Below are 15,602 nucleotides of genomic sequence, written 5' to 3'. Positions count from 1 at the left end.
ATCTCAAAAAAACCCAAAACCAAACCCACAACAGTTTTACCAATATTTCCCCCCTTCTACACACAGAAGAAAGAGTTCTCCTTAGGTTACTGCCAGAACAGTTAACAGACATGTTCTTTTATTAACAAAAAAATAAAAAAGCATGGTCTATATTTTGATGTTAGCTCCAACTGCAGTTGTCCTTTGTCATTTGTCATACTGGATTACTCAATGCTCTCCAGCCAGGGCAAAACACAAACACATTCCTAGCTGCAGCAACAAATGACATACTTATTTAGATGCGCTTCCCTCTGCTGAGTTGTCCCACTCCAGAATCTGCACTGGCTTCTCTCTGTTCCCACATACTATTAATGGAAAGGGTATTCACAGATAAAGCCTTCACATGTGGGTATATAAACTGGGATGCTGAAAACAACTTCCTTCTCCCCTTAAGTTGTAGCTATCTGAGCATTTGGTAGCTGTCAAGATAAAACCTGAGAAGTGCTGTATACTACCGATACCAAAACAAGCACCAGAAGTTATATCTAAATGTAATGCTGAAGCCCAACATACACTTTTCACTTGTGCTTACAGAAATTTAACTGAAGATGCTTGATGCTAGAACTTGTATCCCAAAAACTCAGAGCTGAAACAGACTTTCACATGAGTCTTACCCTACTAGATAGGCCTTAATACTCTGTGAATCCTATCAGTTTTCCTACTGAAGGGATTAAATGACATAATAATAACGTAAAAGCATTATTAAAAACAAGACACTACACAGTACCTTGCAGAGTTCAGCTCTTACTAACTGGAAATGTTTTAACCCAATATGAACATTACATTACTGTTCTAAAATATGTTTAGGTATTTATTTTGTTTATATCTATATACTAATATAGGATCATAAATATATTTTATGTATTATTACTTCCTCTACTCAATTCACAAACACAAAAAAAATCCAAAATATAAAAACTCACTAGTCTCTGAAGTAATTAATAGCTTTTATAATTTAAAATACAAATAGGTGCAAGCATTACTGCTGAAATGATCCAGTCACCCTTAAAACCACCAAGAACAATACAACCTTATCTGTATATTCACTAGACATGTAAGTAAGAATATACGGGAAATTAATTTGTAAGAAGCTCAACAAAAACACAGGGTCTTAAATCCTATTAATTCACTGAGAGGTGAAAACCACACAAGTTAAAGTTGTATCTTATCACACAACATTGTTAAAACAAAACAGCACAGTTTAAGTAATTCCTAACCTGAATATCTTTACTGTTACCAGCCTGCCAGAGAGCTGCTTACAAAGTTTTGTAATTCTCTCCTATTGAAGAGATTCCCAGGAACTGGAAACCAACAGTTTTTGTCTATTCTTCAACAGAACAGCAGGAAAAGCAAGTTCTCTTTTAACCTCTTAATACATACAATGATCAGTTGAATGTTAGATCACCTGTTACAAAGATTCCTCTGATATTTAAGTAAATCATTACATTTCGCATCATCAGTAACTTTTGATTGTATTATGTGCCTTGTATAGAACCAAATGTATGTGTAATTTTGCAGGATCAGGGCTTACTTCCAACTGCCATGTACCAGCACAAGCACTGAAGATACAACAACAAAAACGCCCTGCAGATTTAACAGCAGATGCTAGTTTTCATTTGTAAACAAAAAAATCTGTAACCACATAAAATCTACAGTCACTATGTTTTGTTATATTGATAACAATTACCATGACATATGCCCTACATACTGTACGCAGCTATAAAATCTCTGGAAAGCAAGCAGCAACTTGTGGAAAACAGTAAGAACGATTGAAATAAAACTTGATACAAGTGACCCTATTTTAAAATATCCTTTCCATATGAATTCACTTAAAAACATGTGTTGTAAACCTACCTGTTCTCCAGCCACTGTACATACTATTGTCTAATAGTCAGATGACAATACTTTTAGATGTTTGTCTTCTATGGATTTATTAGAAAAATAAATGCTATCTCTTTGTTCCTCCTAATAGGTTTGTGACTCTTACCTATTTAATAGCATGCTGCCCTAGCTAAATGATGAATCCTGTCTATTGCTTTTCAAATGCACCAACCTTCTCAAAAACACTGGATGGTGTCATCAAACAAAACCTGATGTTCTGAATGATGGTGTCCGTATGCCTCCAGCGTCTTCTATCATGGCGTAGCCAGGCCTGAACAGCTTCATACAGCTCTATCTCTGGAAACCTGCTCAGATGATCATTATCCAAGTAAGACATGAGCTTCTCAAAGCTAAGATATGAAAGGAAGTCAGGTCTGGACATGAGTGGCACAAAATTCTCTAGTAGAAAGGAGTCCAATTTTTCCCTGACTCCTTCGATGTTTACACCAAAATCATCCAGAAGTCTCATAATTTCTGCACAGTTTTCTAAGCAGATTTTAGCTAAGAGAAAAGAGCAGCAAAATTTTACCACCTCTATAAGCTGGACATACATGGCAGCCTGAAGGATTTCATGAACAGTGTTCATACTCAGTTCAATAGTTCCATAGTACATGAATTGGAGGACATGACTGAAGCCTGTAGCTGTCAGACCTTTCAAATGGATTTTGTCCTGATCTCGTTCTCGCATATCAGCTGTGAACATAATCCTGAAGTAATCACTCTGGGTGGCAAGCAGTGCTTTATGGGCCTGAAATTGGTGGTCTTCAATGACAAGTGTGACATCAAGAAGCAATCCCTCCTCATACAGTGCTCTGAATCCAGCAGAGACACTGGTGTCATGGATGGAGGAGCTAAACCCTTCCACGTCCCCTGCCATGAATCACCTGGGGGGAAGAAAAAATAAATAAATAAAAAAATTTTGTTATTTCTAATAACATATCACAAGCCCTTCCTGACCAGATAATAAAAGCAATCTCAGTTAGGATTTAAGACTTAAAAGTCTTCACCATCCTTTTTGTTTTCTCTTCAGCTGAAAAATCAACTTAAGAAACAACTTAAAACCACAAACTTTAAATATTTCTCCCCCCCCAATAGTCTCATTTTAAACAAGGGGTAATGAACAAGAATAACTATGCAATACTGCTGAAGTTATTCCTCACTCCAAGCTACTTAGTGGTCAGATAATGAATACGCAATGTTAAAAAGGTTGCCATGGTTTTCTTCCTATCTCCCCCTCAATCTTTCTAAAGAATTTATCTCAGGGGAGCAATAAAACACCCACTCTTGAATATCAAAGGTTTCAGAAAGGAAGACGAATTTCCTTAACTTCAGAAACAAGTTCCAGTAGATCTGTACAAGATATAACGTTAAAAAAAAATAATTGTATCTTTAAAAATATACGTTAATTTACCTAAAAGTTATTTCTAGGAAACTGAATGTTTTCAGAGATACTGTTTAAGTGTATGTGCCTCACTCCTCCTGTAACAACATAGTCCCTTTTCCCCCCTTGTTTCTTGCTATAGGGATTAAGTGATGAGATACATACCAATGAGATATATATGAGATATATACTAAGGCAACAGGAAGCACTGACAAGATTAGGTCACGATAAATAACATGCTGTTTACTGGGTTTAGTGAAGCTTAATTGCTTATCAAGCATTTGAACATTTGCAGATACATACTGTTAATTATGTGCAAGCTATAGTCAAACTGTAAATAAGCCAAAAAGAAATTAAAGATTAGCAGGATCCTACCCTGTTAATGTTAAGGAAGATAAATACTCAATAAAAAAATCTATGTCAAAATCTATTCAAAGTCCAGGAATTTCTCACAATCTTGCTCAACTTCCTTGGGTTTAGGTGGGGTGAAGTTGCACAAGGCAGCTTGGACCCATCTAACAATTTATCATAAGTCAAAGGGCAACCGCGCACTCCATACTCCCTCTCTGTCATTCTGGGGTCTGAGCTCCTGCTGCCTACTTTGAGCCATTTCTAGAGATCATTAGATTGCTCTAGAAAGCCAATTCAACTCACAGACCTGACAGAAAACTAAACCAAAGAAGGGGGGAGGGATGGGGAGGACACGCACACCCCACCACAGGACACAAGCACCACCACCTCCCAGGACACACAACACCTCACAACCAGAGAGCTTTCTGCTTATCAGTGAGCTGACTTCTGACTTGACACTGCAGGGGGGGATGGCACAAGAACCAACCTGATGCAGAGGGCAGGACGTCAAATGTGGCCAGGAACAGGGAAGAAGAGTAACTTCTTCCCCTTTTGGCCTTAATCAGCTACTGGAATTGGGTCAACCTTTTTTGTTTCACTGTATCCCACCTTAAATTACACTGTAACATTCATTCAGTTATTTGTGGCTTTAACTCTGAATTTCCTATAACAATTAAAGTTAATAACATTGTGGTACTGGTAACCTACATGAAGAGCTAAAAAAGACCAACACATTTAAAAACCTGCTAATTGTCAAGGTTATAGAACTTTGAAGCAGTATATGGACCCAGAAGTGACTCCAGATTTCACAACTTCAGAGAGCAGTTACCATGCTACTGCCGCTTCCTAAAGCACAACATCCTGACTGCTGCCATTTTAACTGCAATGTATTTTATCAGGCTCCATGGACAGATAATCATCTCCTCTCCTTAATTCATCAGCACATATCCTGGAAAACAAAACTAGAGATACTCTTTGTCTATGCAAAACTAAAGTGGTGAGTGGGTTGTTTGTAGCCACACCTCATGGAATTAGCACCGCTCCCACGCTGTTGAAGCCTGCTGACGGGTTCTGTGCACAGTAGAAGTTAATACTGGGAGCGTTCACGAAAATTAAGGCCTTATGACAAAATTCAAATTCCTGAAAGTAAGAGCAGTAGCAAGAGAACAAAGCTGACAATCCAATTGCTTTCTCGCCAGTATCCATGATAGCATACTCCCCAGTGTCACTGAAGACAGAGAGAAAATGCAAACTATTCTGGAGCTTCACATTGTGAGTCCCTTATTCCTGAACACAGCACATGCCTACCAGAAAGAAAAATTATTAAATATTTGTCTTAGTTGTTGCTAATTCGTACACAAAAGTAGACAAGGAAAGAATTAGTTTAGTAACTCTTACCACCTCAAAAAGAAGCAACACCCTGACGAGGAAGTATAAAGCCTTACTTTTCAGGATTTTGCTTTCTAATTGGATTTCTTTTTATCAAACAAACAGGTAAACACTAATATTAGTTTTTTTTCTTTCACTAGAGCACTGTAACTCCCCTTCCCCTGCCCCAAGTTCTCTGATGTTTAATAATAGTTGAGCTCATACTTCAGTCTTTCCTGTTTAAGAGATTTAAGGGTCACTTGCCTTTAAATGGGCCATCCGTTTTCACAAAATATACAGCACCATGAAACAACTATCTCTCAATTTTGTTTGAAATTAGCCAAGAGGTTTAAGGGTTACTAGGATGCTCAGACAGTACAACTCTGTAAATTACATTTCTTTAGGACACATGGCTCAGCTCCAATTCCAACATCAATGGAAAAGACATGACAGGACAGCTGGAATCGGCAAGTGTGAGATGTGAACAGAATTACACAAAAATTTATTTTGGGAAAAAAAGTCAGAAATTAAGCAATATACATTAATCTGAAAATAATGGAATTTCCCATCACACAGGCTCATGCAGGTGGCAATCTCACAGAAGGGATTTCTTCAAAACAGTATATACATTACTGCATATGAGAAGAACATAGAAGAACCGTATCAGTAAGCACCAAACACATACTAGGGTCTTTCCCCTTAACTTGAGAAAGACAATTACATTATAGGTAAAAGGAGAGAAATTAACTTTTACATAAGATAGCTTGAAAAGGCGTCTTTCTTCACACTCAAAGAAGCAAAGAGGAAGAGCTGGCAAGTGAAGATGAGCAGAGACAAATGGTAGAGGGTAAATGCACCAAATCCAGAGGAGCACCTTCAGTGTTCCTTTTCAGGATCAAACCAAATAAATAATACACAAACCCCAAAAGCCAGTATCAGAGAGAATCCTCGGCAACCAGCTGTAGGCGGCCCTGTTGAGCGGGGGGGGGGGGGTTGTACCAGCGAACCTCCAGAGGTCCCTTCCAACATCAACTAGCCTGTGATCAAGTTGCTTTACACAGAGACTGCACCAATTTCTTTTTTTTTTTTTTTGCTACCATCCTTTTAATTCTGATTAAATAGCAATAAGAGACACACACCAAAAAAAAAAAAAAAAAAATTGAAATCAGGTATAAGCTACTACCCTTCAAATTTTCAATCTATCCAAAAATAAGGTGGCAGGAGTCACCAAAATACATTTTAGGGTTCCAATTTTCACATCTCCCTAAAACTGGCTATTCTGCAAAAATATTTTAAAACCAGAAGTCGGCAGCAAAACTCTACAATGGTAACAAAGTGGTCAACACTCTGAAATTATCATTTCAAAATGTTTTAAACGTGGGGATTTAAGTCACTTAATCTTTCTTTTCACACCCCTGCTTATACTATTTTTAGTAAATCTACAGTTTTCAATTTCAAAATATTTTTCCTCCCAAACATCAGACAGCATTATTTAAGTAGAGACAAAACCAGTTAGATTTCTCCATAACACCATCTAAAGAAGCTTCAGAATTCTACAAGTGAAAAGCAAAAGACTACTTGTCTTCCTGCATTAAATAAAAGGGGTAAACACCCATTTTGGCATAAAGCCATACACAATATCAGCAGATATATTTTTCTTTAAAACACAAAAATGCATTTGCCAGTGCAAATGCAAAAGGTGGTTAAAATAGCACAGAGACTGGGAAACTTGATAGTTAAATGCATATTATGACCAACTGGTAAAAATCTTCATTTCTATAGCTAGTATCCTCAGTCAAAAGCAAATAGCAATGTAGTAGTTCAACTATTAAAAAAGCAATACAAAATACTCTGAAATGAAGTCATTTTTCTAAAGCATAGATATGCCATTCCTCCCACACAGAGACTTGCAATCTTAGATGTAATTCTATGCACTATTCAAATGCCACAGCTTATTTCCCAGAGGATAATAACAAAATGATTTTTTTATCATATTTTCAATAAAAATGCAAAATTCAAAGTTAGATTTTCTTTGACCATGCAAATCACAATAGCACGCTTAATCCCAAGGAAGACATGTAGCCTACAGTGGTCTATAAGAAAACTGGAACAAAAAATTCCAACGTATAAACAATAAAGGGGAAAAAAAATCTAAGTTCACATTCTGCATTGTTCTGCGCATACTAGAGCTGATCAGTATAATGCAGCACAGGAAGTAAGGTTCTCTGCTGAAGAGTCAAAAGAGAAATACGCTTAACCTTATTAGCTTTTCCTGATATTTCTTCCTCTTTTAGCACACAATGCATTACAGAGTCTACTCTGCCGTGACTGTAAAAGCACTTACTTGGAACACTGATTTCTCATCTTTATTCTGCAGCTGTAATAAAAGTCTGAAAACCCTGTTCCAGACTGCTTTTTCTTGCTAAACAAGGAGAACCTTCTTTCCTCAGGGTGTCTAAGGCTCTCAGTCACAAGCAGAAGAAATGGAGTCTAAATGCACAGGCTATTGAAAAGGAAGTTATGGAATATCCGCTTTTGGATCATGCTCTGCTTGATCTAAAAAATCTATCCAACAGCAGCACTTCCCAAAAAAGCACCCTTTAAATAAGTGTGTTTAAGTAAGACATAAGCTTATATGTACTTTCTAGGGATAGAAATCTATTGTTCTAGGAAAGTATTGACAATACCAACTCTAGCACACCAGCTGAAAGGCATATTTCTGCTTTCCTTTGCTGCTGTTCCTTAATAACTCATCTGAGATGCTGAGACAGAACTAGCAAGTTCCTTTATTTACAGATTTTGAAGTATCGTTCGTTCTACCTACCTCATAGAAATTCTGAGAAAGCACCTATGTGAACACAGCTGAACAACAAATTTTCACATAATAAAACTCTGTATCTACAAGTTACATGAAAACATTTCACCAGACATACAGAACCATACTTTGGTTATGCAAAGTACTAAAATAGAGTTTAAATGCCAATAATCTGTTCCATCTATCCCGTTCCTTTCATCTATCAGATGTATGCATTTAAATGCAAATTTTAAAGCCATTACATATGCTTTATTTAATGAGGTACATAGCAAAGACTGCTTTGAGCAGAATTCTTTGACCTTAACTTCGTTAACACTTTCCTGCAGAAATAGGACATTTCTCCATAGTCAAATGTTATACAGATGTATGAAAATACAATACACACAGGCATTTGCACACACAAGCAAAACATTCACAACTGCACATATTCGTCATGAAAAACTGGGCCTTTGAATGCAGCGTACTGCAATGAGAATGCCATGAGTGTATAAATATACATTTACACAGTATAAATAATTTAGCCCCCAATTTAAACCTGGTTTGACACTAAACCCATTAAACCCTGTCCAAACCACCATTTTTCATCATAATTCCCTACCAACAGCAACAGAAGGAATGACGTAAAAGTGACATAGATCAAAAACTAGTGAATATCAAAACTTTCCATTGCTACAACAATTGCAAATGTAGGAAACAAAAAAACACATCAAGTTTTTATGTGTTTGATCTAAAATCCTTTATAATTAATATGCTACATTTGGGAAACAATTAATCTTAAACACATTGGTAGGTTCACGCTAAAGACTTCACCCATCCGTGCTGAGAATTCCAGAAACACGGGATTACTTTAGAAGTGTGGAGTCAGAAGCTTACTGATCACTGCCAGTCAGAGGAACCAAACTGCCAGAAGTCTAGAAATAAAAACTTGGGTACTCCTGAAAATTGTCCACACTGCATGAAAAATTTCTCAGGGGCACGCATCTGACCATGACAGCTCCTCTTACAATCTCTACCCATATTGCTATCTCTGAGTGATCTGCATCAGTTCATAACAGTGGCAATATTTATAACACATCAGCTGTCTCTGGGGTCATTATGGTTATGCTAGAAGCATTATGAGAACTAGTTATTACCAAATATACTAGAACTCAGTATGGTTATACACCACTCTGTAAGTATGCTAGAACCCTGCCGAGTAGTCTTTAGCTATATTCATAGAGTACAGTACTAGGAGAGAGTGTTTTGTTCCATTTGCTTTTTGAGAAACCTCTAACTCAAGCAGATGTCTTGGTGCTCTCACATGCAAGTATTCATAATGGACAGGTTTCTCTGTTCCTAAAAACTTATAGTCTAACCCAATTTAATCTTTCTGCAGGGAAGGATCTAAAATATTACAAGCACATACACACAAAATAAGAATCATTTTGTTTTAAAATACTGTTGAAGAGTACAGTTTTCACATATGTTGAATTTAGATGAATACTAATTGATTCTATGTCAGAAATTTTCCATTTTACAACTCTAGCCACTAGAGAATAAAATATGCTCCCCAGCTCAGCCCTTAAATGAAGCTTTAGGATGACTATCAAAAGGATTCTAATGAAAGTACATGCTTGACAAGCATTTTAAGACTGCCAGACATATGCATCAGCTGTAATTACTTGACCAGTTCAACTTCACCTAACTGAATCTAAACTCAGCTTCTGCCTCATGAATTAATATCAATGAGATCTACATTAGTTTCTCATCTTATTAGTCCATTATGCGGATGATGTAACTGCACTTTGCAGACATGAAGATGGCTTAAACAATTTGGCTAAAAAATCTTTGCATCACTACACCTGTACAGGAAAACATGCTCCCAAATGTAGAACAAGCTCAGCTCAATGTTCTTCCAATTACATTTACTGATACCAGAACAGGTGCCCAGTATAAAATTGTTTAATAAATCCATAAGAATGAGAATTGTCTTTAACTAAAAAAAAACCCCAAACTTGTATCACTAATACCTAAGAGTTACATGATGGTAGTGTTGTAAAACCACACATTTGCCGCTGCTCTCAAAGTGGATAGGACTGTTCTATCCCACATACCAACATTCCATACACATATATATATGTTTGTGGCTTCTACAATGATCAATTTTTCCAAATATAAGAAAAAAATTATTAATAAAGAGTAATTTTCTCATTGTGAAGGTATTTATCAAAAAAAAAAATCACAGTTTATTTTATACAGAAAAGTAGTTAAGTACTTCTTAGTAGCAAAAATCTAATTCTACTTTTAAGCGTTTGGACTCCTGTCACATAAATTTTTAGCATAATAAAAAGGTAATAAGCTACAAGTAATATTTAAACTATATTAGTAAAAATAATTTTATTTTTAATTAAGATAGTTAAATTATCCCTTAAAATTGTCTTTTTGTTATTACCTGTATATTTATTGCTAACTTAGTTAATACTTTTAGCCTCTTCTGAGACAATAAGATTAATGAGATTGCACCTTTTGTTCAAGACACAAGCTTTTGACCTCATTGCCAAATGTCAACGTCATTTGCCAGAAAGACAAAAATCTCAAACATATTCAATTTCTACGAATTTTCCCCAAATTGGCAGCTAGATAAATGAAAAAGATATGGTGTCTCCAGTGTGAGCTCAACAGTTATCTGTTCTGCTTTACTTGCTGAAAGGCAAATCAACACATGTGTAGATCCAAACCAGCCATAGGCTATAATTAAGGAAAGTGAAAGGAGATGAGTGACAGTGGGAAAGTTTATAGGACATGTGGAAGAAATTAAACACGTTGGCTAGGCGTTGGAAGGAAAAAAGACAGAAACGATGATGGCACATGGTGGTATGCCGAGGGCATCGGAGTGTGAACTGGGGCAATGGTGGTGAAAGAGCTGGGTTATTATCTTAGGGACGAGTATACACAACAAAGAAGTCAATGGGAAGCCAGACTTCAGTAGTTCTGCCCTTTTATCCAGTAACAGCTTTATGGTTTCCCTATTTTTCTTCTAAAGGAGGGGGTAAAAGCCCAAACAAACCAAACAAAAAACCAAAACCAAACCAAAACTAAACCAACCAGGAACTTTAATTTTTTAAGCGACATTTAAGTATTTACCAAATAGGTCAAAGCTTCAGTACACTCCTAAGCGGCAGTCTACTCGTTCTGTACTCGTTCTGCTCAGTTACTTTTTTCTCCCCCGACGTCACTGATCGTGAAATAGCCATTTTTGAAGTAGGAACTCGGATGACCTACTTCAGTTAGTCTGCTCGGCACGTTTAGCAGCGCCCCGCTGTACGCGAAAGCTCGCAGGCCGAGCTCCCCGACGAACGGGGCAGGCGGGCTCGGAGTTAGAAACGTGCGGCCGCAGGAGCCTGCGGCGCCCGGCCCAGGGCCGCGACCCCCCGCCCCGTGGGCACTCGAGGTTTTCACGGCGCCCGCCCGCCCGGCTCGGCCCGGCCATGCCCGCCACCCCGCTACAGTCTGCCTCCCGCCGCCGCCCCCAACCCCAGCGGGCACCCAAGTCCCCTGCCCGCGCCTGCCTCCACCGGCGGCGGGTCCCTGAAGGCCAGGAAGGGACCAGGGCCGCACTCTGTGGGGGAAGACAGCGGCGGGAAGGCCCGGAGGACCCCGGCGGCGGCTTCACCTACCTCTCGGCAGCGGCGGCGCTGAAGACGCGGCTCCTCCCGCTGGACCGGCGGAGAGGGGGGCCTCTGTGTAACATAAAGCCGGGGGCGGCGGTGGCGGCGGAGGGAGGCGCCGGGGGGCTGAAGAGAGGGGCAATGGCTGAGGCAAAGCCAGGAGGAGGAGGAGGCGGCGGCGGAGGAGGAAGAAGGGGGGATTCTGGGCTCCCTCCTCCCCGCGGTCCGTGCTCAGGGGGAGGTGGGGAGCCGCCCCCCGCCGTGCCGCGCCGCCCGGTCACCGGCACTCCCGGCCCTGCCTGGCCTGGCCTCGCCCCCGAGGGCCCTGCCGCTCCCGCCCGCACCCCCGCCGCTTACACTTGTTTACCTTCTGCGCTGCCTAGCACGGCCGCAGGCGCCATCTTCCCCCGCGACAGGCACCCGGTGCCGGCCGTCACTTCCGCCGCCACCTGCGGGCCCGGCGGACAGCGCGGGGGGGCGCGCCCGGGGCGGCAAACCGCCACCGCCGCGCCCCCGCCTCGGGGCGGCTCGGCTCGGCCCGGCCCGGCCCCGCTCGCCAACCCCCCGCCCCGCGCCCGGCGGTGGGCCCTCTCCCACCGGCACCTCCCTGCCCCTTCTAGTGTCAGCAAGGCGCCGGGCCGGCCCTGGCCCCGCCGGTCCACACCCCGGCGGCCGCGGGGAGACCGGGCGCGCCCCAGGGAGAGGAGCCCCTTACCGGAGCCTAGCGGAGGCCGCGCACGGCTGGGGCTTGGGAAAGCGGTACCAAGAACCATCATCTGCGTCTAGCTTGGGAGGACGCTCATCCACAACGGCCGCTTTTGGTGGCTCCGAGGGTGCGTTGTTCCCTTCCACCCCTCTCCCGCCGGGCCGGGTCCCGCTGTGAACCGCAGTCCTTTTCCCCAACGCTTCTGCAGCTCTGGGTTTTCTTGGGCAGCAGCCCCGCGGGGCGTTGAGCTGAAACCCACCCCGGGCAAACGCAACTCCTGTTAGGAGCTTGCTGAACTCCTCCCCGGACACCTGGCCAGCTGCCGGTGCTGCCTGCTGATCCCAGCTCCCCTCTCCTACAGCCAGCCTTGCCAGCCGGCGTGGGAACCGGGTCACCAGAGCCCAGCGGGTCAGGGCCACCAGACACAGGCGCTCAGTGTAGCTGCCCTCGAGCAACAAACTGCACGCAGCCCACGGGGAACTGCAGCTTAGCGTGGGATGGACAGGGCTTTGCCTTAGCACAAACATCGCCTCCCTACTTTACCTTGCCTTTGCCTGGGAAACTGTGACTTTATTGTAAGAGGTGAACTAAACTACGCAGACCTTTGGTTTGCCACTGACACCCCCAAACCACATGCCACCTGCTACGTACCTCCCCGTCACCTTCTGTGTCACTGACCGCTTTAAATAGCGGGCCGCATGCTGCCATCCTCTCCCTGTTTATTGCCATTCCTCTCCCCTTTGCTGCCTATTTTCAGTCTCACATTACCACCCCCATCCCATTCTTGATTTATAAAACAAGAGTGTACCTCCTCTATAGCTGCCACCCCCAAGCTGAATGTCCTTCCCACCTTTCACAGCTTCACACAATGAACCAGCTATTGCATGCACTGCTTCACAAAAGACTTCCCACTGCCATTCCCACCCTGCCCTCCTACTGCTCCCTCACAGCCTACTTATTCCACACTACAATCAACCTGCTCCCATTCACTCCTTCATCCCAACAGCGTTGGAAAACCATACTATTCCACCCCATCCACTTCCTCATGCAGTAAATTTGCCCCATCTCCCCCAGCCACTGTTTGAAAACCTGTTACTTGTGTGCTTATGGTGAAACAACCAACCTTTATGTACTGACTCTGCCAAGAGAGCTACCGTTCCTGCTGCCTAAGTCTGAAAGGAAAGACGTTCTTCCCCTTCCTTATTCGTGCGATATATCTTCTGCTGCACCAAGCACGTACGCACTCGCATCTTGTGCATCAGCAAAGAAAAACTGGAGTAAAAAGTAAGTTTCTCATACACAGCGATGATACAAACAAAACTTGATGCATCCTTCTGCCCTCTTCAAACTTTTGACCTTCATAGGTCAGTGAGCATGGAAAAAGCTAGCAGGACTCTCTTGGTTTTACCTGACTGTCATTTTGCTGTTTGCAGTTTGCGGCAAGCTGAGGCGTAAGATGATCTTCAGGTCTCTCCTACACACTGCCACAGAAGATGACCTCAAACCTAGGGGGGAAAAAAAAAAAAAAAAGCCCAATAGCTTTGACACACTTATTCTCAACATTTGAAAGAATCCCCACATCTCCTTTTCATTGGACAATTTGCTTCTATTGAAAAATCAAAATATATTAGAAACACCTCAATTCTAGTTTCCTAAATAAAAATGTTAGACTGTTAAATTTGAGCCCTCGGCAATGACCAGTGCTATCAACATTACCTTGGTTAATATTAATTTATGTACAGATTTGGGCAGACCCCTCTGATTCAGGCATCTGTACTAAGTCATTCCCACTGGCTTAAATGAGATTATTGCAATTAATAAAATTCTGGACATATACCTTTGAGTTACATTAATAGATTATTTACCATTTTGTTTGATAATTTTAAATATTAATTTATGTATATTTATAATACACTTGACAACTTCTAGAAATGTTTTTACCTACTTTGACATTTGCAGTCTTTAGACTTTTCTGTTTTTTCATCATACTTCAAATATTCCCAAATATAGTGAATCAAAGTACCAAGACTATCTCATAATACGTTAAATGTATAATCTCATTGTTAAAATAGGAGCAACAGTTTGTGTATTTTTTTCCAGACTCCTGACAGGGTTCTTGGCAAGGATTAAATCCTTTCTAAAGGCTGCTGCAAATGTGACAAAAACTGTTTCCATAATTTTACATTGCACTACATTATTGTATAATTTAAACGGCTAAGTAGCTACAGAGTCTAGTATTTTCAGTTCATTTTCATAAAAATGTGATTAAATGTGCCTGGACGTCGAGGCAACTACAACCAAGTATTGCATCATGTTCCCACTATACCTTGTGTATCTCAGTCATAAGCATCTATTGTTTTTCGCAGAAGTGAGATATTTTATACAAAATTGAAAACATCATGTGGCCAGATGAAAGATTAGATATGAAAATTTATTTTCCAGACCAGTATGGAAAATTATTGGGTTGCAAGACAAAATATATTTTGTCATTGCCCACAGCATTATATGTACTGTAAAGTTTCTCACCACATTCTCATATTCATTCCTTCAAAACAAGAATGCTGGCAATGTATTTGTTCTAGGTATATCCAGCAGAACTCACTCTCTAACTCTTGTATCAGGAAAGAATGGAAATAGTAGTATTTGCAAAAGTGGGAGGTTACAAGCATTGTTAAACCAGGCATACCAGTTTTGTACAGATTTCCAGCATCGCATTTCAGTCACATGGTTGTGCGCTCTAAACCTGTTTGGTTTGGTTGTTGTGTTTTTGTTTTTTTTTTTGGACCCAAGCAGTTAGCCAGGCAAAATCTGAGAACCGCCGCATTTTCCAGCAGGCAAAGCCACTGTTGATGAATGTGCATGTATTTGACACAATTGGTTACTTACATTGAAACCTGTTTCTCTCCTCATAGAAGAAATCCTGTTAGTAGCAATATCCTCTATGCCTTTAAGAAGTTTCTGTGAAGAAGTCAATTCAGTTTCCTACAGGGGAGGGTTGTGAATTTGGTCTCTGTTTGGTTTGTGGCCTTTGGTCTGTGTTGAACCTCTAAACTGACTCTCATCACTGGCTCAGGGATTTTAATTCCATTTTTAAAGCATTTATGACATACCCAACTCTGAAAACAGCACACATTTGGTGGGGGTTTTAGCTGCTTGGTACAAAAGATTCAAGCTGTTCATGTCTTGGGGTAGGGTCTTATATCCATATGGTCTCCCTAACACTAAGCACTCAGCCTACAAAAGGCAGTAACAAGAGAAAGGTTGAAATTCAAAATCTTATCAGGCTGATGCCCAGCAAAGATTACCAACATATGCAGAGTGACATTTTACTGTTCAAGCAGATAAGCTGATCAGGCATCCAATTAGATATGCTCATTTCCAGTATACACAAGCACATCTTGCTTCAATTTTACC

The 15,602-nt window shown here is 41.0% G+C and overlaps 1 protein-coding gene across 12 annotated transcripts in view; it reads right to left on the bottom strand.

The window, feature by feature from the left end:
• KLHL15 (kelch like family member 15) overlaps positions 1-15,602 on the bottom strand; it is a 29,881-nt gene that overhangs the window by 13,765 nt on the left and 514 nt on the right. The window contains exons 2-6 of one of the 12 annotated variants that reach the window (XM_075775093.1): positions 15,075-15,422; positions 13,597-13,693; positions 12,198-13,460; positions 11,492-11,608; positions 2,093-2,804 (exon numbers count right to left, since the gene is read on the bottom strand). In XM_075775093.1, the coding sequence (XP_075631208.1) occupies positions 2,093-2,797 (705 nt within the window). In that variant the 5' untranslated portion in view covers positions 2,798-2,804; positions 11,492-11,608; positions 12,198-13,460; positions 13,597-13,693; positions 15,075-15,422. Of the gene's footprint in view, positions 1-2,092; positions 2,805-11,491; positions 11,609-11,849; positions 11,992-12,197; positions 13,461-13,596; positions 13,694-15,074; positions 15,423-15,602 lie in introns of those variants that run through there. The other 11 variants (XM_075775097.1, XM_075775106.1, XM_075775124.1 and 8 more) reach the window with 11 other exon arrangements.

The sequence above is a fragment of the Balearica regulorum genome, chromosome 1 (assembly GCF_011004875.1).
Source record: "Balearica regulorum gibbericeps isolate bBalReg1 chromosome 1, bBalReg1.pri, whole genome shotgun sequence".
NCBI lineage: Eukaryota > Metazoa > Chordata > Aves > Gruiformes > Gruidae > Balearica > Balearica regulorum.
This window is presented reverse-complemented; position numbering and strand designations above follow the sequence as displayed.